The following is a 27,776-nucleotide window of genomic DNA, read 5'->3' as shown; positions in this document are numbered from 1 at the left end:
TTTATTCATGATATTCATTTAAACCTCGACCGTAACATCCCAACTGATGACTGTTCCTAGATTTCGAAAAGGCTTTCGATAAGGTTCCACATTCTCGTCTCTTGCTAAAGTTATCGCGCCTAAACCTTCATCCATTTGTTTTTAACTGGATCCAGTGTTTCTTAACTAACCGAAAACAGTTCGCATATGCTAACAATCTTACCTCTGCTGTTTCCTCCGTTCTGTCTGGTGTACCTCAGGGCACTGTTCTTGGGCCGCTCCTATTTTTAATCTACATTAATGACTTGCCATTTACTGTATCTTCTGTAATTCGTCTTTTTGCTGATGATTGTGTAGTGTACCACCCTATCAATAACCTCACTGACGTAAGTTCCCTTCAAGGGGATCTCTTTAATATTCAAAACTGGTGTGCTACTTGGTTCATGTCCCTGAACACAAGTAAGACTGTACACATTTCATTCCACCGGCGACCTAACTACATCCCACCTGCCTACAAAATTAATAACAGTACTATATCTACCACTGATTTCTTCAAGTACTTAGGCATTCACCTCTCCAAAGATTTGACCTGGACAAATCATGTAACCCACATAATAAATTGAGCTAACAAAACTCTTGCTTATCTTCGCCGTAATCTCTTCATGGCACCGCCACCAGTAAAATCAGTTGCCTATAAAACGCTCGTGCGACCAAAACTTGAATATGCATGTGCTATCTTTGACCCTTGCCAAACTAATCTGACTAAAGCTCTCGAATCTGTTCAGAACCGCGCTGCTAGATTTATTCTTTCAGATTACTCATATCACACTAGCGTTTCATCGCTAAAATCAAAACTAGACTTGTTACCTCTTGTCTCTCGTCGTCGCATCTCTCGCCTATGCCTCTATCACAGGTTTTTTTTTTTATTCCATACCTCATGACAGCGAGCTGATCCAGCTGGCTCATCGTGTTCGTCGAACAGGCCATTCGAACTAGGGAATCCCGCCACGAGCCCGCACCACTACGTTCCTGCAATCATTCTTGGTGCGAACTGCCCGATACTGGAATGGCCTTCCTAGACAAACTGCACTCATCCGCGATACAGCGTGCTTTAGATCTGCCATCGAGTGTTGCGACTCAATTTTGTAATGTCGTCATCATCATTTCCGCCTTCTCCGTGTCCACCCCTCATGTAATGTCCTGTGGGGACCTTTGAGGTATTAATAAATAAATAAATAAATAAATAAATAAATAAATAAATAAATAAATAAATAAATGTTTATATCAATATAGTGGAGGCCAGCTCCCTAGCGGGAGCGGCATTGTAATAGACAAAATGCGAAATTTCATAAGAAGGCTTTCCCACACGTCCATCTTGTCCTTAACAAGATGGCTGCATTACCGGTATTAGTACAGTTATAGGTTCTCCCACTTTTTGAAAGCTTGGATTGTGCGGGGGACACAAAGTGGCACGAATGATGTCACCGCCCAGCGCGTGGCCACCTTACTTACGATTCTAAACCGAGGTCCTCCATCTTCTTTAAGTCACACAAAGTGAGTGCAGAAGCGCCCTCGAAGAAATTCTCATATCCGATATTGACACGTTTACTTATCTTTCTCCGGTAACCGCTTTTCAACGGCTAACCAATGCTACACGTTATCGCTCGGCGCAGGACGCGCCTACATTTATCGTTAACTTTCTCGAATGTTATCGATGGTTCTATCCGTTGACCGAACTTCGCGTAACCTCATTGTATGCGCGACGTGAACTGCGTATACATTCTTGAAGGCACACGGGCACCAGCAATTAAGCTGTAACCTTCTACAAGTTATGTATAAAAGGGCACGCTCTTCACCCGCTGATCAGATTTTCCACGATCAGCGATTCTGCTCACCGCTGTCGTTATGCTCGACTTTTTTTGCATTTTTTTCTGGGCACAGAATCGTCCAATCGTTCGGTACATTCGGTATATTCAGCCGTACGCCATCGACGATACAAGTATCACTGGCCACGCCAGACTGCTGTCATTGCCCACTACGTCAGGACATGCTGCGACTGCTGAGACGGTAGGCACCACAAACAAGGCCCGTGAGATTGCTGCAGAAAATTGAGCCGCCATGCCGACCGTTTCAACAGATCGGGCTTGTTGGGGCCATTTCCGACGTCAACATCCGGGAATAAGTGCATCGTCGTGCCTACCGACTACGTTAGCCGCTACGCCAAAACGAAAGCCCTACCCAACGGTACTCCGGCGGAATTGGCAAAATTCTTGGTCGATAACGTCCTGTTACCACATGGATCCCCAGAAGTCTTGATCCCCGACAGAGGAACTGCTTTTAAGGCGGAGCTTGCTCAAGCCATACTGTAATGCAGCCAGACAAGTTAACGCATGTTAACCACCTACCACCCGCAGACGAATGGCCTTGCAGAGCGCCTAAATAGGACCCTCCCCGACATGCTATCTATGTACAGTGCCGTCCACTGCTGCGTTAGAGCGCGAGAACGACCGGACTTGCTCTGCGGGGCAACACCGTGCGGCATTGCTGGGTCAGAGAAATAGCATGCCCAGGAACATGCACGGCCTAGTAAGCTTGCGTTAGCGATGATATCCCGGGAAAGGCCAGTGCGTGGGTTGAGCAAGACAGTAGGAAAAATGACTAAATATGCTTTATACCGTTTTGTAGAAGTTATACATATATATATATACATATATGCATATATATATATATATATATATATACTGTGTGTGTGGTGGTGGGGGGGGGGGTTATTTCATCATTACAATAGTTTGCACAATTCTCCCCGTCACATGTAGCACAATTCTGCGTCTTGAGCTAGATTATTTACAGAGGCAGTCCTAATTTGCACAAAATTAAAAGTGAATATAACGAGCTTTTGCGAAGTACATTTCAATTATTTTTTCCTGATGCAATATAGTATTGCTTGAGTGAGTGAAGTTTCAACAAAGCTATAAGTGTACTAATAATAAATGTCTCGAATTGGTGTATTCTCACTCTTGTTAGCACTTTTTACTGCTTTTTCTGACGACACTAATTTTTTGTTGTCTAATCACTGTACTTAGTGTTCGCTGCCCTGCACTGCGAAATTCAAAGGGGATATGGGAGCTTTGTCAAACTGCCTTTTAGCGGCTTTTACTCCAATACGCCTCAAAAATATGGATGCAAATGTGCTTGTTGAAAATAAAATCCAATTAAATTTATTACCTAATTTGTGCCACACATTACAATTTACGAATTTTAGCCGGTACCTTTTAAACTTATATCCACTTGGAACGAATTCTGAGGATAGAGACAGTCTTCATATATGCATTCCCAAAGTTTTGCGACGAATTGCATTGTTCTTCACGTAAGTTTTGAGGTTGAATGAATAAAACGGCGTTTTGTTAAAGTAAAGCAAGTGGAACAACACTGAATTTTTATGGTAAGTTTGACTGCGCTTCTCTCAAAGGTGGTCGTATTTTCAAAATTCGGTACAAGTGTATTAGCCTAGTGAAACCACTGGCTTCATTCATGCATTGCAATATGTGTTCTAATGTAGTTAATCGATAAGATATTGAGTAAACTCTTGTTCATTAGTCTTCTATGCGTGTTGACTTTCATTGTAATTAATGTATGCATGATCAATTATTCAAACTCAATAAGTATATTCGAGCTAAATGCCGCAGGCGATCCTTAACAGTTCTGTTTATGTTAAAATAAAGCGCACGGTACCCAATGTTGTACGCCTATCTGTTACTGAAGAACCAACCGAGTTCGCATTAGGCGAAAATGGTACCTCGGTGCTGTATGAAGTGGTTGAATTAATTACCGGTTCAGGAAAAAATTACTTAAACGTGCGCTCAAGAAGGCTCATACAAGGTTTTTAGGCATGTTTTAGTGTCATGGGAGAGGCTGGTACAATGTTTAAGTTACCAAATAATGGTTTAATACTATAGGTGATGTGCAGGCAAAGTATAAAGTATAACCGAGTAATTATGGGCATTGGCTCAAGATAGGGTAGCGAATTTCCCAGTCCCTACAACTGTGGTTTGTTTTTCGCCGTGGAGTCTGTAAAACACGAAAAGACACAGAAATAATAATGGAGGTTATATCATGCAGTACACGGCGCAATAAACAAAGATGACCAATCCATAATTAAAGAAAACGTAGGCCCCACATTTCATGTATATATAATTATAATATTATCATATGGAATATTCTGTGAAAAAGACGGATATCACATAGAATTTATATGATCATATGTGATTATGGTACCGTGCATATTTTTAAAATCTGGATTAGTGTCATCATGAATCATGTATTACCTATCATATATTCTTGATGACTGCAATTATAACCTCGGCCCATTTATGTCCGCTGCAGAACGAAGGCCTCTCCCAGTGATCTTCAATTACTCTGTCGCCCCTTATGCCTGCAGGTTTGCGAGGATCACCACGCCACCTAATTGCCTGCCATCATCGACTGCAGTCCCCTTTCATTGGCACCCATTATACCTATTCAGAAGACTACCAGTTCTGCGCATACATGAGCTTCAATTTCAATTCAATTTCAATGTCAGCTAGAATATTGACTACCCCTATTTGCTCTGTAATCCATATCGCTGTCTTCGTGTTCCTTAACTTTGCGCCTATCGCCTTTCGTCCCATCGCTCATTGCATAGTATTTAACTTCAGGTATCATCTATTGTCATGTGTATGTATTAATGCGTTTGTGTACGTGCTTCCCTAGTAGCGTTGTACACACTTGCTATTGATATATGCCTAATGTGTTTCTGTTGTTGCATTTCCTTGTCGAAACCACCTTTTTATGCAAGGCCCTCGCCCCCCCCCCCCTCCGCCGTACCCATTTGAGACTACCAAATCTCAAATAAAATGAAATGTACTATCGAGGCTTACCATAAGACTCGTAGAACTCTACGATGCGGAAGAAGAAATACAGTCCGTGTATGGGAATCACGGAGGCGGCTACCTTGGAACTGCTCTTGGTCATTATGTAGGCGGACACCGTGCGTGCCGACCACTCCAGCGATAGGAAGGGAACCAACAGAGACACCGTCCACAGGATCAGGCCGCATGCCAGGCCCAGACTCACTGCGCGAACGCACGCCGCGCATTGCTGAAGTCTAAACACGAGATAAACCATTACATCACACAACTAGCCACTTTGCGTTCACCGACAGAATAGTGTAAAGTACGTGAACTTGTACTATCGCGCTCCCAGCGCAGACATAAACACTGCGAAAATACGGCCAATTTCCGCAAAATCTGAACATGCGGCGAATAGGTCACCTCATTAGAGAGGTTCAGCTTGTGCGGTAATCTGGTAAACGCCGGCGGACCGGGCGTTGGGGCGTTGTGGCGGAACCGTGAACGTGAAGGCTGGTGTAAAAATTTTGGCAGTGGCGTAATCATTTTTCTGCCGAAAATTTGCACCAGCAGCGAAGTAGAATAGACTTGGTTACTGCAATATTAGGCGTTTTTTGTCTGTTTGAGCTCTGCGCCCCATCAGGTGGCAGCGCCATACAGGCCGCTCACGTTCACGGTTCCGCCACAACGCCCCAACGCCCGGTGCGCCCGCATTTACCCGATTACCGGACAATCTAAACCTCTCTATTGTAAGGCGGAAAATAATTTGTGCGAGAAACATTCGGAGTTCGGCAAGATAAAGATTACACAACGGTGACGAGTGCGTAAACGGAATGTTTAAGCGTTCGCTGTGGTGTAAGCTAGGTAGTTTAGCTCCTGATGTCGAGCTAAAAAAATTTTTTTTCACCGAATCGCTGCATATGGGAGAAGTGGACGAGACCCGGGCTAACCTCAATGAGGTTACTCATGACTTGGCACGAGGACTTGCTAGTCGTGACAGTCACAACCAGCCGTCCACCACCAGGCCGGGGAATTTAGAGATCATTTATTAACACATAACGAGATTACTAAACACTACTATCTAGGACGCAGACAATTTCCATTGCCACATTCAAAGCTGAACAGGGCTCAGGCAGTTTCAATGAGACTATTACAAACAGGAACTTATCCCACGCCGTACCACCTTGATAAAATGTATCCAGAAAGAGAGGTCAAGAAAGATTGTCATACGTGTAATGGCATCATTGGGATCAGACACATGCTCGCGGGATGCCCTGCGACTCTCACCAACCCTGAAGAAGAATGGCTCCATTGGAAGAAGATGCTAGAGAGTTCATCTTTTCAAGATCAGCTACGGGCTGTCCAGAGGGCCCACGATGTCGCTGAAGGGCTGGGCCTAACGGTGCCATCGTGGGAGCGGCCCGCCTCGACTTGAAATAGTCGAGCCTCAGGACTTTTGTAAATAAAAAGTTTTTACACACACACACACACACACACACCGAATCGCTTGTGCGTCTGAAGGTCTTGCGTCTTCCAAAACAATGCAGTGTAAAGATCGGCATAGCGCGACAGCGGTGAAAGTTTGTGTGCGTGCGTGGGCGTGCGTGCGTGCGTGCGTGCGCGTGTGCGTGCGTGCGTGTGCGCGTGTGTGTGTGTGTGTGTGTGTGTGTGTGTGTGTGTGTGTGTGTGTGTGTGTGTGTGTGTGTGTGTGTGTGTGTGTGTGTGCGTGTGTGTGTGTGTGTGTGTGTGGCAATGCGGTTCAATTAACAAGCCAAAACGATACACAAGTTGATCGAGCGTTGGCCAACAAGCGCGCCAGCTCTTTTCGAGCGCGGCGTGCAAGATGCGCAGGAAGCACACGCCGGTCTTCTTCGCTACAACTTCTACCCGGAGAAGAGAGCGCCACCCTGGCGAGTCAAGGGGAGGGTAGGACGACCGCGTGGTAAGGTTTGAGTCACTGCACATGCACTGTCTCGCGGCCACGGCGCCTTAAGTCAGCGGATGGTGTGAGCGGCTCGGCGAGGTTTTGGAAGGGGACGTCTGCTGCACGACGCGGTAGGGACCGTGGACCTTGGCGAACAGTTGAGATGAAAGACCTGGCGTGGTCGAAGGTATCCAGAGCCAGAATAAAGAGTCTGGCAGATATTCGCTGGTCGGTCGGACGTCATCACTACGGAACGTTTGCTGCAATTTGTATTCAGTCGTAAAAGATCGGGCGAGCTGGCGCCATTCCTCGGCGTTATCTAGAAGCTTCAGAGAGAGGAGTGCACTTGGATGGGTCCGGTCCGTAAGGGAGAATCGTGTGAAGTGTACAGGAAGGCTCGCGTCCATATACGAGGAAGTAAGGGGGGAAGCTCATCGTGACCTGTGAGGCGGTGTTGTAGACGTAAGTCAAATATGGTAAAACAAGGTTCCAGTTGGTGTGGTCGGGTGCAATATAGATAGATAGCATGTCATGTAAACTGTAATTAAGTCGCTCAATGGTTCCGTTAGTTTGCGGGTGAAAGGAGTAGTGGTGCGATGGACAGCACGGTATACGCAGTAAGGAGCGCGTTAACTACCTCGGTAAGCAATACAAATCCTCTGTCACTCAGAAGTTTCCGGGCCGCACCATGGCTAAGTACGATGTGTTGCAAAAGGAATGACGCAACGTCGCGGGCTGTGGGGGTTGGTAGGGCCGCCGTTTCTGCATAATGCCTCAGGTGACACACGGCGAGCAGGAGAAATGCGGCGTTGGCATGCTGAACATGAACAGATGTACTGCTAGAAAAAAGTGTACATCCCAGGCCAATAAAAGCGCAAGCGGAGCTTCGTTTAAGTTTTCAAGAGGCCAGTGTGGCGCATGGTGAGTCTGCATGAAAAATGGAGCATATACATCTTCGCGGAGGTGGCGAGGGACGACGAATCACTTGCGGCCGTTTAAAGCGTATTTGCGTCGATAGAACAGTCCGTCCCGCACCGCAAAGTAAGAAGCTTGACGGTGAATAGCAGGGGAATGGCGAGTTACCAGGGAGTCAGAAAGGCAGTCCAAAAGAGCTGCAGCCATATCGATGAGCGCAGGTAACGAAACATCGAGTCGATGGCGGAAACGCAAGTCGTGTCACTTAATATGGGCGAGCGAGAGAGAGAGCGTCCGCGTCGGTATAATTACGGCCAGACCGATAGACAACGCGACTTTCGAGATTCTGTAACCGGGGGGCCCAGCGCACAAGGCGGCCTGATGGGTATTTCACTGTCGACAGCCAAAATAGGGCGTTATGGTCGGTAACGACATCGAAGGGATGGCCGTGCAGGTTTGGTAGAAATTTTGCAGAGGCCGAAATGATAGCTAAGCACTGTGACGGAGTATAATTAGATTTGGCCTTGGTTAGTGTGCGGCTCGCGTAGGCTACTGCGTATTCGCTGTGTCCACTTTTGCGCTGAGCGAGCACAGCACCAAGGCCTACGCCGATTGCGTCCGTGTTTACTTCTGTGGGAGCCATGGGGTCAAAATGGCGCAGTACAGGCGGTGATGTGAGGAGACGGCGAAGTGTGGTCACAAACTGGGGGCCATGTAGAAAGGCCAGTGTCCCCTCGCAAGGGTTGGGTCAACGGAGCAGTTATAGAAGCGAAATCCCTGATGAAACGACGAAGGTATGATCAGAGCCCGATGAAACTTCGATGTCGTTCTAGAGATGTCGGTTTCGGGTAGTCGCTGACGGCGCGAAGTTTCAAATTGTGGCGTAAAATGTCGTCTTTACAAACCACGTGTCCAAGTATAGTTGCTTTGCTCCAAACCGACATTTCTTCACATTGAGTTGGGGGCGTAATGTGAAGATGTGGGATCGTTCCCCACCTGCGGACAGTTGTTTATTCATCCATTTTCATTTACATTAATTTATCCTTCCTTTAATTCAATTAATACGTACAATTTCCCCCATGTCGTCCTTGGTATCAATGTTTGATGGCTTCTTATGATACGATTAATAAAAATCGGGCCCCTCGGTTCCCTTTCTTCTCGTTCATTACATAACGAGGGCTCGAATCCGGCAACATTGATGCCTTGAGGTAGCATATGTGGGTTTATTGACCAGTTGCCATCACCCAAAAAGATCACGTGCTCGTGACGCCTGCCGCAGAAAGGATGTTCAACATCCGCCGCTTAGGTGTGTGAGCGGTGGCGCTGGCTGACACTCCCAGGATTAGTTCTACTTGTAAAAGAAATACCGCAGAAAGTGGATGGGAAAACGGCTCCACTGTAGCTCAATGGTAAGAGCATGGCACGCGTAATGCGAAGACGTGGGATTGTTCCCCACCTGCGGACAGTTGTTTTAGGGACGAAGCACCTTAGGGCCGAGCCTTGTCCCTCGTAGTCCGTAGCTCTGGTTGGCATGGAGACCGCATTGTATGTATGTGTGTGTGTATGTATGTATGTATGTATGTATGTATGTATGTAAATGCATATATATATATATACATATATATATATATATATATATATATATAGAGTATATGTACGCCAAGCTCCCGCTTCCGGTAGCCGGAACTGGAAGCCGGCTTCAGCTTCCGGTTCGGCTTCCGTTTCCACTTCTGGTTCCGGAAACTAGCTTCCGGCTTCCAGAGAACGCTTCCGGCGTTTTGCCCGAGTGATCCCCCGGTGATTCGCCCACTCATCATCATTCACTTCGTGGCTATGCGGTTTTTTTCATCCATTTTCATTTCCATTAATTTATCATCTTTAATTCAATTAGTAAGTACAAGTAATTTCCCCTATGTTGTCCTTGGTATCATTGTTTGTTGGCTTCTCACAATATATATATATATATATATATATATATATATATATATATATAGAAACACGGCACCTGGATTATGACCACCATCACGTGCACATTTAGTGACGTCATGCATACCAACATGCACATTGACTCATGTCAAACTAAACTGAAATTGGAGAGAGAGAGAGAGAAATCCACGTGACTACAAACTTTGGGCGCACATACAGTGGCGCTATAACGTGACTACAAACCTGCGCATGCATACAGTAGAAAAAAAAGATAGGTAATTTGTGAGTAACCCACACCTGAAAAGGTGTACATTCAATCGTGTTCACAAGGGGGAACAACGCAGCTACTGAAATGTAGGGGAGCGGGGTCACATGGTAACAAAGGGTATGCGAGGGGCGGCAGCTGCCAGGAAAGTGTTTCTTTTCTTTTATGTTTTGAGGTTGCTGCAACTTTTGTATGACCCCGAAGACGGTCAGTGCACCGCCACATATACCATCAGGATAAAAAATCTGAGGACACCCAAGTACTTCTTGTGAGCACATACTTTATCAAACAGCGCATGAACGGGACACAGAAAAGGGGACACAGCGCTGTTTGCTGAACTATGTGCTCGTACCTACAAGCCCGGCTAGCCACTATTCTGAACTCTATGAGTTGCGAATGAGGAAGCTGAGCAAGCAGTAATGTCCAATTGAACGCCGCTTAGCGGACCTTCGAGTAAAGCCCGTTTCACATGGTGCTACTTTGCAGTGCGTTTTTCGCTGCTACGATTTCCGCAGATGCGAAATTCGCAATCCCATTTCACATGGATCTACGGCAGCTGCGTTTTTCGCATACTCGTTAAGCATTCTGACTGACGATAACGTATGAGCGAGCCGCCGCTACAGTGGCTACCACCGCATCTGCGTTTTTCGCAGAGAAGTTCAGCACGCCGAACATCGACAAAGCGCACGCACGAAGCATCCGGCGGCCAATTTACCGCAGCTGCGAATTCGCACCATGCGAAACAGGCTTTGTGAACTCCTCGCGGGAAAGCGAACGCGTTGAGACGCTTGGCCAATACCTCGTTTATCCCAGTGGGTAAGGCAGCTCGGCTTCTGAGCGTGGTGGGGTCGTACGTTCTAAACTGACTACAACGAAAGCTTTAGAGCGAAAGCTCTACTACGCCATGTCTCGCAAAGTCATTCATCGCGTCGCAATTACCTTCATCCGCCGGAGCGCGAGCAGCGGGAGCGCAAGTGTGGCCGGTGTGGCGTCACGACAAGATGCTGCGGAACCTTGACGACCGTTCAATTGGATACCTCACCGAGAAGATCAACGGGACATGGAGAAATGGCAGTGTCCCAGAGAACTGGAGGACCACCAACACTGTCCTGATCCCCAAACCCGGCAAGGCTCCGAACATGGACAATCTCCGACCCATCTCTCTCACGTCCTGCGTCGGGAAGGTGGCGGAGCATGTCGTCCTCAACAGGCTAAGCAGATATCTCGAAACCAACGTCTATACTCACAAGATGATTGGTTTCCGCCCCGGCCTCTCGACGCAGGATGCCATGAAGATGATCAAACATCACATCATCGACGGCAGTACCAGGGACACCAGGGCCCTGCTCGGACTCGACCTCGAGAAAGCGTTTGACAACGTTCTCCACGAATACATCCTGGCTTCCATCGCGGACCTCGAGCTGGGCCCTAGGCTGTATAACTACGTCCGTTCGTTCCTGACGGGGAGGAAAGCGAAGCTGCGGATCGGCAATTTGTCTCCGACGAGGTGCTCCTGGGCCCACGGGGCACGCCGCAAGGCTCGGTCATTGCGCCCGCGTTCTTCAACATCTGCATGGTCGGCCTCTCGAGGAAGCTGGCCCAAGTTGAAGGTATCAAACACACCATCTACGCCGACGACATCACGATCTGGTGCACCGGTGGCAGCGAAGGGCAAGTGGAAAGCGCCATGCAAGAGGCTGTAGACGTCACAGAGCAGTACCTGCTACCCACCAGACTCAGGTGTTCCCCGACAAAATCCGAGCTTCTGCTTTAAAGAAAAGAAAGAGGGGGTAGACCCAAGGGCTGGAAACCGGTCTCCGAAATTGACATTCACCTGTTCTCTCGGAGCGGCGACCCGATACCCAGGGTCGACACCATCAGAGTTCTGGGTATGTTCATCGAATCGGGTGGCGACAACGGTACTGCGTTGCGCAAAATCATTGCGAAGACCGACAACGCTTTTCGCCTCATCCGAAGGGTGACGAACAGACGTCGTGGCCTCAAGGAACACAACCTGCTCCGGCTCATCAATGCCTTTGTGCTGTGTCACTTCACCTACACGGTGGCCATGCACAACTGGCTCAGAGCCGAGCGGGACAAGCTCAATGCCCTCATTAGAAAAATTGTCAAGAAAGCCCTCGGGCTGCCCGTCAGAACGCATACCGAGGACCTCCTCCGGCTCGGCATACACAACACCATGGAGGAGATAGGCGAGGCTCAGGAACGGGCCCAGCTAACTCGACTATCCACCACGCCGACCGGCAGGCGGATCCTTGAGGAGATCGGACTCACCCCCACCAAGAATTTTGCTAGTAACGCCATGATCCCCAGAGAAATAGGGGAGAAGCTCGTCGTCGCCCCGTTGCCCCACAACGTTCATCCCGTGCACAACCCAGGTCGTCGCAAGGCAAGTGCGTCCACGATATTAAAACAAATCTGCAAGGACAAGATTGAAGCAAGCTTCGTTGATGCCGCCGCGTACCGAGACGGCAAGGCTTTTGCGGTTTCCGTCGTGGACACCTTGGGCAAAGTAATCAACTGTGCCTCAGTTCGGACGACGGAACCCGAGGTGGCCGAGCAGGTTGCCATTGCACTCGCCATGCAAGACGGTCGGAGAGACAGGGTGTATAGCGATTCGAAAGTGGCCGTCAGGGCATTCCAGAAAGGCCGGGTAACCCGGCAGGTAGTTCAAATTCTGTAATGCGCCAAACAAGGCGACAGCTCCACACACTCCATCCTTTGGTTCCCTACCCACGTCGGGGTGGTCGAGGGAGTTCCTCTGAACCTCGACGAGTCTGCCCACGAGGCTGCGCATGGCTTTCCCGACCGCGCTGCCCTCGGATCGGACGACTCTCCCCCCGACCACAGGGACGCGCCTATCAAGCACAATGAAGTTACTAAATTCTTTTACTTAGCGAGAAGGGTCTTCCTGCCGCCTAATTCTAAGCTAAGCAGGCCGCAGGCGGTCACGCTCAGACTCCTGCAAACTAACTCCTACCCAAATCCGGTGTCTCTTAACAGCATATATCCTGATATTTATCCGAATTGTTGTTGCGCGGCCTGTGGTGAGGCTGCTACTTTGGCTCACATGCTCTGGGAATGCGAGTCGTTGGGCCCGAAGTTCAGCAAGGAAGAGTGGGACGCGCTCTTGCGAAGTCCCCTCTTTGAAGACCAAATCCTGGCCGTCCAGCGCGCCCGTGATCGGGCTGGCAGGCTAGACCTGTCAGTCCCGTCATGGGATTATCTGGGTGCGCGTTTTATCACGTTTTGCTGGACCCAATAAAAGTTTATTCACTCACCCACTCACTCACGCCACGTGATCCGTTGCGAAAGACACCTGGAGAAAAGAAGAGAATCGCCGCGTTCGCGCCCTTTCCATTTGTGCTTCGACGCCGCGCTGGGCACTGTGCATGTTCGCGGCGTCTCTTCTTTGCATGTGTAGCAATACGCGCTTTCCCTCATGGCGCACTACATAGTGCACCGTCTAGATTGCTGTAGCGTTCGCGACCCTGTTCGCGCCCTTTCCCCTTTGTGCTTCAACGCCACAGTGTAGGTTGGCAACGTCTCTTCGTTGCGTGTGTAGCACTTCCGGTTGTCCTGTGGCACAGCAGGCGTCGCACCGTCGAGAGCGTTCGCGCCCTTTCCGTTGGTGCTTCTACGCCGTGGTGCTCGCAGTGTATGTTCGCGGCGTCCATATTGCTTGCACGTAACCCGCGTTCACAAATTGAAACGTCACTGTAACGTTTTAAATGCGAAGCATTTCTTGGCGAACATTTGTTACTTTGGCAGTATCTATTTATCTATCTATCTATCTATCTATCTATCTATCTATCTATCTACCTACCTACCTACCTACCTATCTACCTACCTACCTATCTCTTTATCTATCTATCTATCTATCTATCTATCTATATCTCGCCGCCCACGTCTTTGTGCTCTCATGGTCGTTTCGTTAACGTGGTATGTAAAAAAATTGGCATACTATGACAAGAGTATATGACGAACCTAACTGACATGTCTTGACATGAATGTCGTTACATGCGTGTAATGTAGGTCATCAAACAGCCGCTCACGTCTTGGTGCTCTCATGGTCGTTTCATTTCCTTGGTAGGTACCAAAATTGGCGTAGTATGACGGGAGTGTATGTCGAACATAACTGATACGTCATGACATGCGTGTCACGTAGGTCATGACAATGACCCAGCGAAAAAGATTAACACTCAAAAACCACTGAAATGTGTTCGGACGTGGGTAATAAGTGAAGGAAACACTAACGAATGCTGGTAGAAGTCAAATTCATGAGCATGATTCGGCAAAACTGAGAATGACTCAGCGAAAATAATATTAACACTCAAAAACCACTGGAATGAGTTCGGACGTGGTCACTAGGTGAACGAAACAATAAAGGATGATAGTAGAAGTCATAGTCATGACAATGATTCATGACAATGACAATGATTCAGCGAAAAAACATTAACACTCAAAACCACTGAAATGGGTTCGGACATGGATACTAAGTGAAGCATATACTGCTGGTAGAAATCAGCCATGACCATGGCTCAGCAAAAATGACAATGACTCAGTGAATAAATATTAACACTCAAAAAGTGGAACGGGTTCGGACGGGGGTACTAAGTGAAGGAAACACTAAAGGATGATGGTCGAAGTCATATTCATGAAAGGTCTCTTGGGTGTAGCTAAAGGGACTCCTGAGGACTGTCATGTCATGAATGTCATGACATGGGTGTCATGTAGGTCACAGAACAGCCGCCTACGTCTTGGTGCTCTCATGGTCATTTCCTTAACTTGGTAGGCTCCCCGCATACTGATTCGCATAACATCGATTCCCACAGGGCGTGGGATCTGCCGGCTTTTTCATACATTTTCTGTCGCGCGAAAGGCTGTGGGGGGACGGGAGGGAGAGAGGGAGGGGAGGCGACGTTTAGCTGCGGCACCAAATTCGTATTTATATAAAAACGCCGCGCGCGTTCAGTGCGAAAGCGGTCAAAACGCCGATGGCGTCGACAACAGTTCTGCGCGTTGCTGCTGCATGTCCAAGTTTATACAGCTGATAAAACTACTATCCTTACTCCGTATAGCTACAGTGTACTAGAATTCTAGTACGCTGTAGTATAGCTCTTTACTAATTTGCTATCGCAATTGATGCTTCGCCTTTCGGGTGAAACTAGACAATTTTTTACCTAAAATGGCCGACGGGAGAAAACGAGACGGACAGGGAAGTGCGCCGGTGGTAGTGCGCTGTGGTAATCTACAGTGGTTATTTGCAAAAATTACATAAGAGATTTTTGTGTGGGCAAACAAGTTTTGGTAGTTTCGATTGTAATCACGTGAGCGTATATATATATATATATATATATATATATATATATATATATATGTGTGTGTGTGTGTGTGTGTGTGTGTGTGTGTGTGTGTGTGTGTGTCTGTGTGTGTGTGTGTGTGTTGGTGCGTCGGTTTCATGAACCGTACGTTTAGTTGAAAGTCTTGGTTTGTCCGCTGAAGCGCTGTGAACATCGTCATAAATTACCAACTAGCCCGGTCTCACACAATGTTTTATGGCGTTCTAGTTTAAACTACTACGCTTCTCTTCGATGCTGGAGTGCTCGCCGGATTTCCAAGCATAAACTGGCACGCATCCGACGCGCCGAGCGAGCCACCAACGCCAGTGCAACCACAAAACACCACCTGGTTAGAGCGACGCGGAAGCAAGTGACCGCCCTGCAGCCTGCGCACGAAGGGTATAGGTGCGACCACCCCGCGATACTGGGAGCGCTATCAGTGGGTTGCGCCGGCCGACCTGCGCTCTCGGCTGTGAGTCGAGCCGCCTTCACCTCCTGGCCTTGCTGCTCGTTTTTTTTTTCTCTCTCTTCTCCCCTCTACCCCACTTTCTTACTAGCCTGTCACTATATGTCCCTCACCCCCTTCCCTGTACAGCGCTGTTGAGGTGCCCTCCCCCGAGAGGCAGTTACGGCGCTGTACTTTTCTCTTCTCTTCCTTTTAAAATCACTCACACACACCGTGTAGCGGAGGAGGGCAACACCCGCTTGTTGGTGTTGCCGGGAACGGAGCTTTTTGTAACGTGACCAAAGCCTGCTGTCTCACTGACGCATTAAACAAAACCCTGCCTGATGTGACCTTCAATAACTTCACGGCATTTAATACACCAAGATATGTGAGAGTGCCTCTGAGTGTTCATCATAGTAAAGCGCCCGGAGCAGTTATTCCTTTTCACTATTTCCGATAATTAAAACCTACTTGTTCCTTCCTAGTTTCAAAATTTGCAGTTATTGCAATGAGCGCTCACTTTTCTCTTCTTTTTCCTACATCCGCCCTCCGCATTACCCAATGTCGTCGCCAATGACAAAATGTCAATAGTTTTAACTAACTGATTTCATGTATGCTCATTATTCGTGCTAGTATGTTAGGGATCGGAAGCTGCAAAATGCAGCCCAAACACTTCTGGGACCCACAAAACCAGTACAAACACATATCATATCATGTATGTATCATACAGGGGAGGACAAAAGGTAGAATTTACGTCAGCATGCAAGGACAAAAAAACTGTTAAACTGTAAACAATACGAAATTAGGATGCAATAAAAAATTTTGGGATGTCTTGACTATGAAAAACTATCTATGACAAACAGCTATGAGAAAATACCACACGAGGAAGGTGTAAACCTTTCGGATATTATAAAGCAGTATTACTGCTTACACTTAATAAAATCTAGCTTAGAAGAATGAGGAGGAATTAGGAGGAATAAACTATAAACATCTTGAGAGGCATCGCGTTTATTTAACGTTGTAGGCCATATGTATTACCGGCTCTGTTTCGTAGTTTGTGCTTACAACTAACCAATATTTATTTGCCTTGTAGAGATATGTTTGCCTGTTATTTGAGAATGAGCCTTGAGATGTTTAAAGACTGTCGGCAGAGAAAGTCTGTGGGATTAAAATGAACTGTACTCAAAAACACGGTCAATACGGAATACACTGTATTTAAGAAGATTGGTACGCACATGAGCTCTACCTAACGCCAGCTCTAACTCTTATTCATCAATTCTGCAGACCTAGAGAAGCACTCTTGGATACCAGTGCTATGGGTGCTATCAGTTCTGATTGATACCGATGCGAGCTTGTGTAAACGGGCGTACCTGTGTCGAAGAATAACGAGGTGAAGAGGCCGATGAGGACGTATCCCGAGTTGAAGATGAGCATGGCCGAGAACACGAGCGTCGGGTTGGTGCGGAAGATGAATGCCAATCCGTAAGGACCGTTGATTTGGCTCATCATGGCGAGCACCAGTACGCTGCTCAGTGTCCAGGTAGACATGGCGCAAAGGTATTGGACAATCCAGAACCAGGTTCGTGGAACGCCCATCAGCTTCGTGAACAGCTGTTGCATAAAAGATGCATACATTCTCTGATTTCTCGGTGTGCTGTGTGGGGCAATGCGTGAAGGTTGCCAGTTCGTCTGTTCTATATGGCAGTCCCATCCTTCTCAGTCCGGATTAAAGCATGCATAAACTTGAATTACAAACTAGCTATACGTAATGTACTACCATAAATTAGATGAAACCATGAATCGTCCCCGTTCAAAGGTTAGCTGCCGCACAAGCTCCCAAACAGATAGCGGCCACTCGAAAACAAACACACGTAACCAGACAGACAAAAATTTAAACCCTGCTTTTGTACAATCATTGCTTCAGAAAATGATATACATGTGTGCGCTGTGACGTTACCAAAGCGTCTCAGCAATGAAACTTAATATTCCGCACCTCGATCTTCAAGACGATCCATCGAAACACAGACAGCCTTTCTATTTATTTTCTTAACTGCTCGACTCAATTCAATAGGATGAAATGGATGGCTAGCACATACTTTAAAAGTCCTGGTTGCTTATTGGTGTGCTTTCCATATACGCTTGACTCGTCTCTCGCGCTAACTTAGGCAATGTTTCAAAAAAATCACGTTTGAATAAATTGATATATAAGCTACTTTATGCAGAAAGGACACAAACGTTTCTAGTTAGTGGAATTTGTTATAAAGCTTTCTGCTCATGGCACACTGATAAGTAAACCAAAAGTCAACACGGACGAAACAAAGCTGACGTCTCAGCCGTGTCATTGTTACGTTTACGCGTTACGCGTGTCTGCCACCCATTACAGTTTCCTGCTAAAGTTACTAGAACTACAGAACTAAGAACTAGAACTAAGAACTAAAACTAAGTTACTAGACTAAAGCGCGGCCCTCTTTCAGCTGTAGCACGGGTGTTACGCGAGTCATGGATTTGTCCAATCTTCATGCTTCTGGCTTCAACGGTCTTGTGGCTCTGCTAACTACGTTTTCTCTGCCGTTATTGTCTTACATTTCGAAGAATTTGCTTCTAAACGGAGAAGGCAATGAGACTCTCCGAACATGTATAATCACTGCAAAATGGCGCATTTATAGCTCAACCTTCGGTCAAAAGCTAACAAATTGCAATGTCACCAAGCCGTTTCAAACCAGAAGCACGAAGTTTGTGCAAATCCGTGTACTAAGAATTGTTACCATGGTAGCTGTACCACCATGATCGCAGTTACCGAAGACAAAAGTGCAACAGATCCCTATAGGTATTTTTGTAAGAAACTAGCGTGCCCCTGATGGTCCGCGAATTTCCGTGGCGCTGTCTGAAGACATGAGTCGGAACGTGCGCGAGGGTGTCACTCGCCTGCATGCCGCTCTGGCGCTCCTCGATGGCGCGAGTGATGACCAAGCAGAAGGGCCAAGCATACGCGATGCCTATTCGCAGGCCGATGAGGAACATCGTGTTGTCGGTGTCCTCGTGGTACGTGGGGAACGGGAACTGCCGCAACTTGACCGTCAGCTCTTCCTGGGAGCTGGTGCTGGAGCGCCGATACGCCAGCTCGTTGATGTGTGCCAAGTCCACTGCCGCTTGCACGGCAGCGACGCGTAGCGACATGGCTGGGTGCAGAGACGTGCAGGAAGCCCATCAGCTTAGGTTATTTTCTAGGTTTATTTGCTCTATATAATAATTGATAACAATGCTTAGCGATACGCATAGGCTGCTCAAGTCAAGTATAACTGTAACAGAACATTGACGTTGGAAGCGTTCTGTGAGACGCTGCAGAAATGAAGATGGGCCGCTGGTGTTAGACATGTCGGCAAACATATCATGGCACGACCATCCATCATCATAATCAGGCTGCTTACGCCCACTGCAAAATTCGCCAAATAAATTTACTATTGTCTTAAATGATTCATTCGTGTTCAAAGCAACACTTCAGTAATGAGAAACTTTGTAGTAAATGTTCGTAGAATATTTTGTGCAGCTAGGGTTCTTTATTCTCCGAACAGAAGGGATTCGACAACAATATCTTTATCGAACTTGTAGCCCCATAGCCTGATAGTGGCCAAATAGATTGGCTAGTATATTCAAGGATTATGGCAGGCTGCCGTTCATGAGAGAAGAATGCCTGCCATATGCGCTTTAAGAATTAGTTCATATTTGCCAGCAACAGTCTCCTCTACTATTTATTACACTTAACAGGTCCAAGAGACTCACTACAGGTCGCGGTGAATTGATATATTGTTAGACTACCTAATACTGGCGCGTATGCAGTACGCTAAGGACCATTACGACTAGGCCATGCATCAGCATTTAAAAAAAATTAATGAAACAGAGGAAGTCACTTGCATGGGGTATTAGAAAAACTGTCCTTGTTATTGTTCCTGCTGATCAGTGACCATTAGTTTCCGACTTCGGTACGACCCTTGTTTTTCTAAATACTAAACATACACATGGGACTTGACTTGTATAGATTATCAATCATTTACTGTAAGCCATCTCCTGCTTTTTATAAACAGCAGCAACGTTACCTGCAAACCGCCGGCAGGTATGGAGATAGTCACGTTATACTTCGCACTTAATGCTTCCCAATCTAGGATTTTAAATACTTCTTGCAAGCAGACAGTGAAGACGCAGCATGAAGACGCAGCATGAAGGTCAATAGACCGATCCCACCGGCCAGTTTAACGACGCCACCGCTGCCGCGGTGCATGCTGGTACTTGTAGTCATCCGGCCGCTCCAGCCGCCCGGAGTGCCTGTGCGTCCGGTTTCCGAACGACTTTTGGCCATTTTTATGGTTCGTGTAGCGCCATCGTGCGATGCGAGGATTGACCTGCTGCGTTCCTGGGTGCTACAACCACACAAGGGACAAAGGCTTCGGATTCTGTGTGTTTTCTGAAGAGCGAAAGCTTTGATAGACGTGTATTCAACGGAATAATAGGTGGTACTGGTAATACATAGCACGCGAAGAAACATGGGAACGAATAGCGGCCGCACTTCGATGGGCTAAAATGCGAAAACACCCGTGTAGTTATATCTCCCGGAATTGGCAAGCTCGTGCGCAGTACTCAACGAGCGCGGACTGCGGTATTGTGGAATTGACCAGTTGACTACAACCAAGATGGTGGAAGTGCTACTCCCGGAAAACTGGCGCATGCGCAGATCGGTCGGTGGGATCGGCCTATTCGCTCGCTGCTGCTTCCGCGTCGAGCGGCGCCTGTGTGTTGTCTTGTGGGGCAATTGTAGATGCGCTAGTTGCTTACGGCACCGAGCAGCGTCTGTGTCCTGTCCCAAACCAAGAGAAACCGCACTATCATTCGACAAACTTGGTTTAACCACATTCAAACGTGGCAAATTCTCTCGGCATGTTGAATAAACGGGAGAACTTACTTCATAGCAGAACGGGGGCACCCGCGCTGTGACAGTCGTCGGGTATGTTTCTTTACTACTGTTTGCCGCTAAGCTGCAACATAGGATTACAAAGATACTGTCGCAGTAAGGGCAGTTTCGCGAAACAATTTTTTTACAGCAGATCTGTATATGCCTAGGCCAAACGCTCCTTGTCCGAGCATAGAAACCATCCGGCGGAAACACACCTACCGAGAACTCGCGTCTGGATCGTTTGGTACATTATTTATTTGTTTTGGTATACAACTATCATAGAGCACGATTTAAAATTATGCAAATGCCACATAGCTTGACCGAACCAAGGTAATGTTGTTTGCCATCGCTTAGAGATACTCGTATTATTTTTGCATTCCGCTTATTTACTTAATTAGTCTTAATGATTAATTAACTTCTCAAATATTAGAATTAGGTGAGAAGTGTCAATAAGAAAACTGTAGAGCAACCTGAAAAACTCCCGACATAGCTTTCTGTTGCTCATTACGTGCTACATAAAATTGTTTTTCCGAGCGTGAAAGAAGCCCGCGAATACATGCAAAATTGCCGAGTGACAGGCCGCTCGAGGCACTTTGCGTGTATTCGCGGGCTTCTTTCACGCTCGCAAAAACACTTTTATGCAACACGTATTGAGCAACAGAAAGCTGAATCGGGAGTTTTTCATGTTATACAATTTTCTCATTGACACTTTTCAAATAATTATAATACTTGAGAATTAAATAATTAGGAGTAATTCAGTAATAAACTGGAATGCAAAAATTATGTGAGTATCTCCAAGCGACAGCAAACAATATTAGCTTAGTTATGTCCAGCTACGTAGTATTTGGATATTTTAAATCTTGCTGCATGACAGTTGGGACACCCTGTATACCAAAATTGACATGAAAGGGTACGAATGCATGACTAACATGACTGATAGGTCATGACCTCAATAACATCACATGCACATCACGATTAACAATAATGAAATCACGTGCGGCACATAACTCGCATCGGATATGCGGGTATGAGCCAGGCACAATAAAGAAAGAAAGAAAAAAAGAACGAAAGAAAGAAAGAAAAGTCGCAGTTTCTCCCGGAAGGCGAAGCATCGATTGCGATAGCAAAGTAGTATAGAGCTATACGAAGACAGAATAGTAGTTTAATTGGCCATAAGAAGTTGTAAATATTCGTCTACTATACAGGCACGATGTCACCCGCACACAGGTAAACATGAACACATCTCGCTCGATGACAGCGGAAAGTCGCTGTGAAAACGCCGGAGTGAGAAAGCGCGCCAGCAGCAGCAGGCAAATTGACCTTCACACTGTCTCTAGTCTCGCTTCAACGCGAACTAAACGTCGAAAGCAGAACGCATGCGAACCTACCGGCACTCGGAGCATGCACTGTGTACCCATCGCTGAACGCTTTCAAGACGAGGACCGTGCGGGCGCGCATTTCTCCCGCATCGCATATTGCTTTCAAGATACGGCGCCCGCGCGGCCGCGCTGTGAGCAGCAGCCGACTGAACAAAACCCGACCCCCTCCTCGCTCTCCATCGCTTCGCCGTCGTGCCTCGCGCGCACGTAAGACGACCGCGCGCTTTCCGCCTGCCTTCCTTCCCTCTCGTGTGCTACATTGAGGCGCGATTGCCGGTTCACCCTCGTACGTTTTCACTCGCACACGGCGTACGGCGCGCGACGACGATTTTATCGCCGTTGGACTTAACGCGGAACCTGACGGTGACGGCGACGATGGTGACGCCGACAGCAGAAATGCGCTTGGAGAGTCCATATAATTGCTGTCGCAATAAAAGAAGGAGAGATGGAAATCACGTGTGGCTCATACCCGCGTTGGATATGCGGGTATGAGCCACCGAGAGCAGAAGCGGGAGAGATCTCGCCAGCCTCGCCCCAACACCTCGGCAGAAGATGGGGACGCGATGCGGAGCGCAATTGGCAATGTCGGCTGATCCGGCGGCTCATGCGGCCAAGCTAGACAAATACGTAACCAATAATGGAGATACTTTAATGAACCGTAGGCTTTAATGAACCAGTGATAAGACTTTAATGATCCCAGAGATAAACACCAGAGCCGCACATTTCAGCTTCGCTGGTTAACCATCTGTGCGGGGTGCATGCGCGGTGAATTAAAAAAAAGAAACAGGTGCAAAAAAGCGCACACACATGTCGCTGGGTGCTTCATCCAGCTCACGGGCAGCAGAAACTTCGGCTATACCAAGGTAAGTCACTTCAGAACGTCTCACAGAATCTTTCCCAACGCAGAAAACACCGTGCCATACAAAGCAGAAGACGCGAGTCTTAAAACAAACATAAGCAATGACTACCACCGGGCGTGTAGCTGGGATACAACACGGACCATTCGTCCAAGCCAGCATACCGAAGGCTCACAGACGGCGCCACTGCCTGCACACTATGCCGACGCCCATGAAAGAACCGTCCATAGCTGAGCACCAAAATCAAATCACTGAAACTTTCTGCATTCGTACTTGACGTACTGGAAATGTTCGCTGACATCAGTACTAAACAGTTGTCATTCATTCCTACAATAAGCTATCCTACACACAGAACGTGAGTGACACTTCCGACTCCAGGCATAGAATTTTAGATCAGTGATACGCACATCTTGCATGGAAAGTAGGCCAACTAGTCATTTCAAAAACTGGGCGTAAAAGACCTTAGGTTAAAGGCCGTATTCCACACACACACACAAAATTTATTTAAATTTTAATTTATTATATCGCTTCGAACAAAAATCACTTAATACTAACCATAAGCAAACATCAGCTTTTATATCTGAAGCAATGGAAGTTTCCACTCACGCTCTTCGGCTTGCGAGGGTCCGGTCTCCGTGACGTGCTTGCGGGTCTTGGTAATCTCGTATGCACCACTCGAGAACATGATGGTGTACGTAAGATCGTGGGGCACGTCGTCACCGAGAGATTCAGTTTGGAAGTACAGACCGACCGAGTTGGGTGTCACGTTCCTTGAGAAGAGCATCTGCGCCATCGCCACCTCGTCCATCATCGTCTTCACCGCTGCAGTATGCACGGTAACAAGAAGGCAGTGAGGGAGCACAGCTTTAACGCCTAAATTATTTAGTACAAATTTTGTTTATATATGAAACGATTCGCATTAGACAGTACTCAGAAGCCAACCGAGGTCTCCGTCTACGTCGCGGCGTAGCTTGAAAGATACGGCCAGCATCATTGTGTCACCCTGGTGGGACTTAAGTTATAGACTGGTTGCACAAGAAATGTCACTGCAGCCAACGTTTTGACAAGGAAACCTGCATTAATCCGAGCACTAACCGCTTTCCTTAGCAGCTTATGTGAACGAGCAGGTTCCACCCTTAATCAAGCAGGGGGAAGTTATAGTGGGCTAACTGAAAGGGGTGAAAAAGAAAGAAAAGGGTACGTAGGGGTTCAGTTGATGGATATGGAGCACGCAGATATTGATACCTGTAAGAGATATGAGTGAAAAAAAGCGCATTTCTCACCTCTACTTCTAACCTCGCCCCCTCCCCCGGCTTTCCCCGCCTGTACAAAGTCGTTCTGTTGATTTACGACAACAGTAACTCCACTTTTCCAGTACTTTATTCGTATTAGTGAACCCCATCCTCCCTTGATGCTACCTTGGATGCGCCTCTTTGCACAGAGGTTAGTGCGAAACTGCAAATCAAACACGTAACTTGGTGCTCAGCAGCAGAATACCACAGTCACAAAGGTGGGCTCATGCCCCCCTCGGGTAGACACGTGATCCATAATGCGGAAGCAGGGAGAGAGATCCATAGCACGATGCTTCTACGTGATCTTCCACCTGGTACTATACTCGCGAAGCATATTGTAGAGCTTGGCTCTTCTGAAAATAACTGCTTGATACTGCATAGCGTGCCTGATAAGCCATATATTTATCTTTATGTGCAGCTTTCGAGTGTGCTCGTTAAAATATATCTGTTTGTGCAGTACGGTGAATGCGCAGCTACCATTTTACTGAATAGGGTTGCTGAGAGCAACTCACCGACTCCAGGCAGCTTCTTCTGGACGACGTCAATGATGCGGCGCGTGTACTTGTTGACGGGCCCATAGAAAACCGTGTCTAACCTGAGGTCTGATAAGTCCGGCGTATAAACAGGGTAGATTATGCTGCTGACCACGGCGTCATTGCCTCCGCGGCCGCGCTCGTTCTGGATCTTGATGAACGGCACGGTCACCATGAGAATCTCGACGACGAAGGCGACCGGACGCACCCTCAGGCGGCGAAGGTACATGTTCTTCCACACCAGCACGGAAAACTGCAGCACGCGCTCCATGTCACCTCAGTCCGAGAGCTGCTTCTCCGTGACCACGTGCCTGCTCGTCCTACGCGGAGAGCGAAGGCGTCAGTACTTCGCCTTCATATTGCTATTTGCATACTGCTATTTCATATTGCTATTTATAGGACAGCAATGCGGCCATGTTTGAGAAGTTGCAAAGACTATCGATAGCACAAGTTTCTTGTGGGTTTCGTCGTTCTCTCTCAGGAGTCAGTCAAGGTCCTGTGTTTAAGCGGCCTATTTCTTCAGTCTACATTACCGATTCCCGCTCCTGCGTTTGTTTTCCTAAATCTTCTGATTGCCGACTGCGTGCATTATTGTGAAATAACATCTATAATTGACACAATAAAAGTACAGACTGCTGACGCTGACGTTATTATTAACTGCATGGTGTAATGAATGCGCTTATAGCACCTTACGTAAATACATCTAAGTCAATAAACTGTTGCGTGCAATCCAATTGGTTCTTAATCTAGAATGCGAAGTTGCGCTGAACAGTTTTCCTAGAGCACGGACGAAGAAAACATGACAACCTTGTGCGCATCATCATATGCTGCAAGTTTTCTTCTTGTGTATTGTTTAGAACAGTGCAGCGCAACTTTGCATCGATGCGTTTCAATGCACGGCACGCGAAACACACCGCGGGTTAATCCTGCTCACATCATAAATGGTGCTAACCTTAACGTCTTAGAAATGTAGTTAGCGTCCTTGTGTCCACGAACACCTCATGGCATGCACACAGCTTATAAATAATGATGCTAATATCCAGCTTGGGTATCGAAAACGCAAATTTTCCAACGTCACGTGGTCTTTTAATTACATAATTAACATGCTTCTTCGCCCAAAACTTCGATACGTACCGTCTGTGTGAAGTTTTGGCAAGGATCACCTTCACAGAATAATTCGTAAAGCATGGTGTTGCTTGATTTCTTATTTGCTCCTTATCGTTAAGGTTATTGACATGAAGCCAACATTCTTCCTACCGAATCGGTCATCCTGACGGCAGATAAACGTTTAAGTCTGTTTCAAAACGTTATTTGTCATAATGTACTACGCGACTTGTTTCTGGCTATGCACCGTGGCGTGTACGAGTGCATGTCTCCAGCCCATTGTACACGTCAAAGCGCAGAGATCGCTGCCACAAGGCCATACAAGTTTTCCGCAGCACTTATATATTCTATCACTATTTTTTTCTGAAACTACTAACAACTGAAACCGCGCCTTTCGGGGTGACTGATCTTTCATGGTAACTTGTTTACTCAAGCCCCGCTGCTCACAATAGTGGCATGGCACAGGCGTGCTTGAAACTTCTGCTTACATGTCATTTATTTCCCAGCTTCTTTTTCTGTTCTGTGCATATTTTCTACGCGTTCAGGAAAGCAATAATCTCCTGCCATATCCTGATCATGTCGTGATTCGCTACTCGAAATTGTGTTTGACTTACTCCTGCAATGCCCACTGTGGGCCTTCAAGTCAGCGAATAAACAAGTAACCTTAAGTGGCCAATGAGCTCCGGCGCCGAGCCGCGTGCGTGGACGCGTGTAAATACAACTTTACGTGCATATATTTCCCACTTGCCTTTGTCTATCAAGCAATTAGCACCGGGAAAGGTGCCACCGCGATAGGTGTGCACTTGTACGAAGCACGCCTCGCACAATGATTTTTCCACAATTTGGCAGAGTCCATTCCAGCTTTTGTCATTCGCGTTTGCGCTTCACTTGTCTTGCGTGTCACCTACAACTCCTTTTATTGCAATAGCAATTACGCTAACGCTTGAGACGCAATTGCGCCGTCGCTATTGAAGTCGTCTGGCTGTCCCGGTATCGACGTCACGTGGGCGCCCTGCGCGTTTTGCGTTTGCTGCGAAAGCGATGGTGTCAAGTAGACGCAACTGCGTTCAATCGGCTCTGCTGAAGCTAGGGAAGCGTTCTGCCTCCTCCTGCTGGTGTGTGTTGTGCGCCTGCGCGGGGCGGTTTCTCCTTAGCAGCTGTTTGCGTACCACGCCGTGCTGCATAGACTGATCTTCTTCTTCTTTCTGAGGTTTTACGTGCCAAAACCAGTTCTGATTATGAGGCACGCCGTAGTGGAGGGCTCCGGATTAATTTTGACCACCTGGGGTTCTTTAATGTGCACTACAACGCAAGCTCACGGGCGTTTTTGCATTTCGCCTCCATACACTGATCGGAGCGAAACGGACAGAAAATGTTAAGATAAATTCATGTTCTTTCTTTGGACGCTGACGAACACCGACGCGCTTCTCTTTCGCTCTCACCTTGTAGACCATCGACTTGCAGCACCTGCACAGTCGCCGGCATGGTACCCATCATGCCAGTGTACGAAGACGCCTACAGTGCTACGCCAAATCCATGCTACTGCTTTTAATGGTTGGCCTTCGGGGAAATTGTTTTCAGCGCAAGTTTTTCTAATCTGTCTCACTAAGCAGAAACAGTAAGAAAGATTGTACAATTTTGTGTGAATATGGTTATTATCGCGAAACATTCCTCGCCTCTTCGCGCCCACTCTACGTCTGTGGTGTGTTTGGCGTCGTCTGGGATGCCTTCTACGAAAAGAAATCACCTGTGGTGGTAAGGTTTCAAAGGGGATTCCATAGCGCAACAGCGAACGCACTCGCCAAGCCATCATGGTCATGCGATCGTCGTCTCCGTCGACATGACTGCACCGGCCTCTCGCGCCTGGTCCTCAATGCTTTCATTTTCAGTCGCGAATTCCCAGAAACGGGCCGTCATTTAACTGGGTCTACTGCAAGCTGCGCTGACTTTTCAAATGTCAGCCTGG

At 47.3% G+C, this 27,776-nt stretch overlaps 2 protein-coding genes across 2 annotated transcripts in view; both read right to left on the bottom strand.

The window, feature by feature from the left end:
* The window catches only part of LOC119459178 (phospholipid-transporting ATPase ABCA3-like), a 32,022-nt gene extending 26,939 nt beyond the window's left edge, over nucleotides 1–5,083 (bottom strand). Inside the window, exon 1 of the mRNA XM_037721004.2 lies at nucleotides 4,896–5,083. Within this exon, the coding sequence (XP_037576932.2) occupies nucleotides 4,896–4,989 (94 nt within the window). The 5' untranslated portion in view covers nucleotides 4,990–5,083. The remainder of the gene's footprint in view (nucleotides 1–4,895) is intronic.
* Nucleotides 5,084–16,972: 11,889 nt separating this feature from the next.
* On the bottom strand, nucleotides 16,973–25,007 carry LOC119459736 (uncharacterized). Its single transcript, XM_037721365.2, has 4 exons — nucleotides 24,686–25,007; nucleotides 23,488–23,703; nucleotides 18,626–18,879; nucleotides 16,973–17,311 (listed from the first exon to the last, which is right to left on the bottom strand). The coding sequence occupies exons 1-4, from the start codon at nucleotides 24,975–24,977 to the stop codon at nucleotides 16,973–16,975; spliced, it is 1,101 nt and encodes a 366-aa protein (XP_037577293.2). The 5' UTR covers nucleotides 24,978–25,007.
* Between the last annotated feature and the right edge of the window lie 2,769 nt (nucleotides 25,008–27,776).

The sequence above is a fragment of the Dermacentor silvarum genome, chromosome 7 (assembly GCF_013339745.2).
Source record: "Dermacentor silvarum isolate Dsil-2018 chromosome 7, BIME_Dsil_1.4, whole genome shotgun sequence".
Taxonomy (NCBI): Eukaryota; Metazoa; Arthropoda; class Arachnida; order Ixodida; family Ixodidae; genus Dermacentor; species Dermacentor silvarum.
Note: the sequence above shows the minus strand (reverse complement) of the source record. Positions and strands in the feature narration are given on the sequence as shown.

What these genes read in the sequence shown, in the direction of transcription:
- LOC119459736 (XM_037721365.2), bottom strand. Translation starts at nt 24,977, where the DNA reads ATGGAGCGCGTGCTGCAGTTTTCCGTGCTGGTGTGGAAGAACATGTAC. An exon ending in GAAGAAGCTGCCTGGAGTCG is followed by an intron (nt 23,704 to 24,685) that starts GTGAGTTGCTCT and finishes TGCATACTGCAG; the next exon opens with CGGTGAAGACGATGATGGAC. An exon ending in ACCCTCGCAAGCCGAAGAGC is followed by an intron (nt 18,880 to 23,487) that starts GTGAGTGGAAAC and finishes CTCTGCACCCAG; the next exon opens with CCATGTCGCTACGCGTCGCT.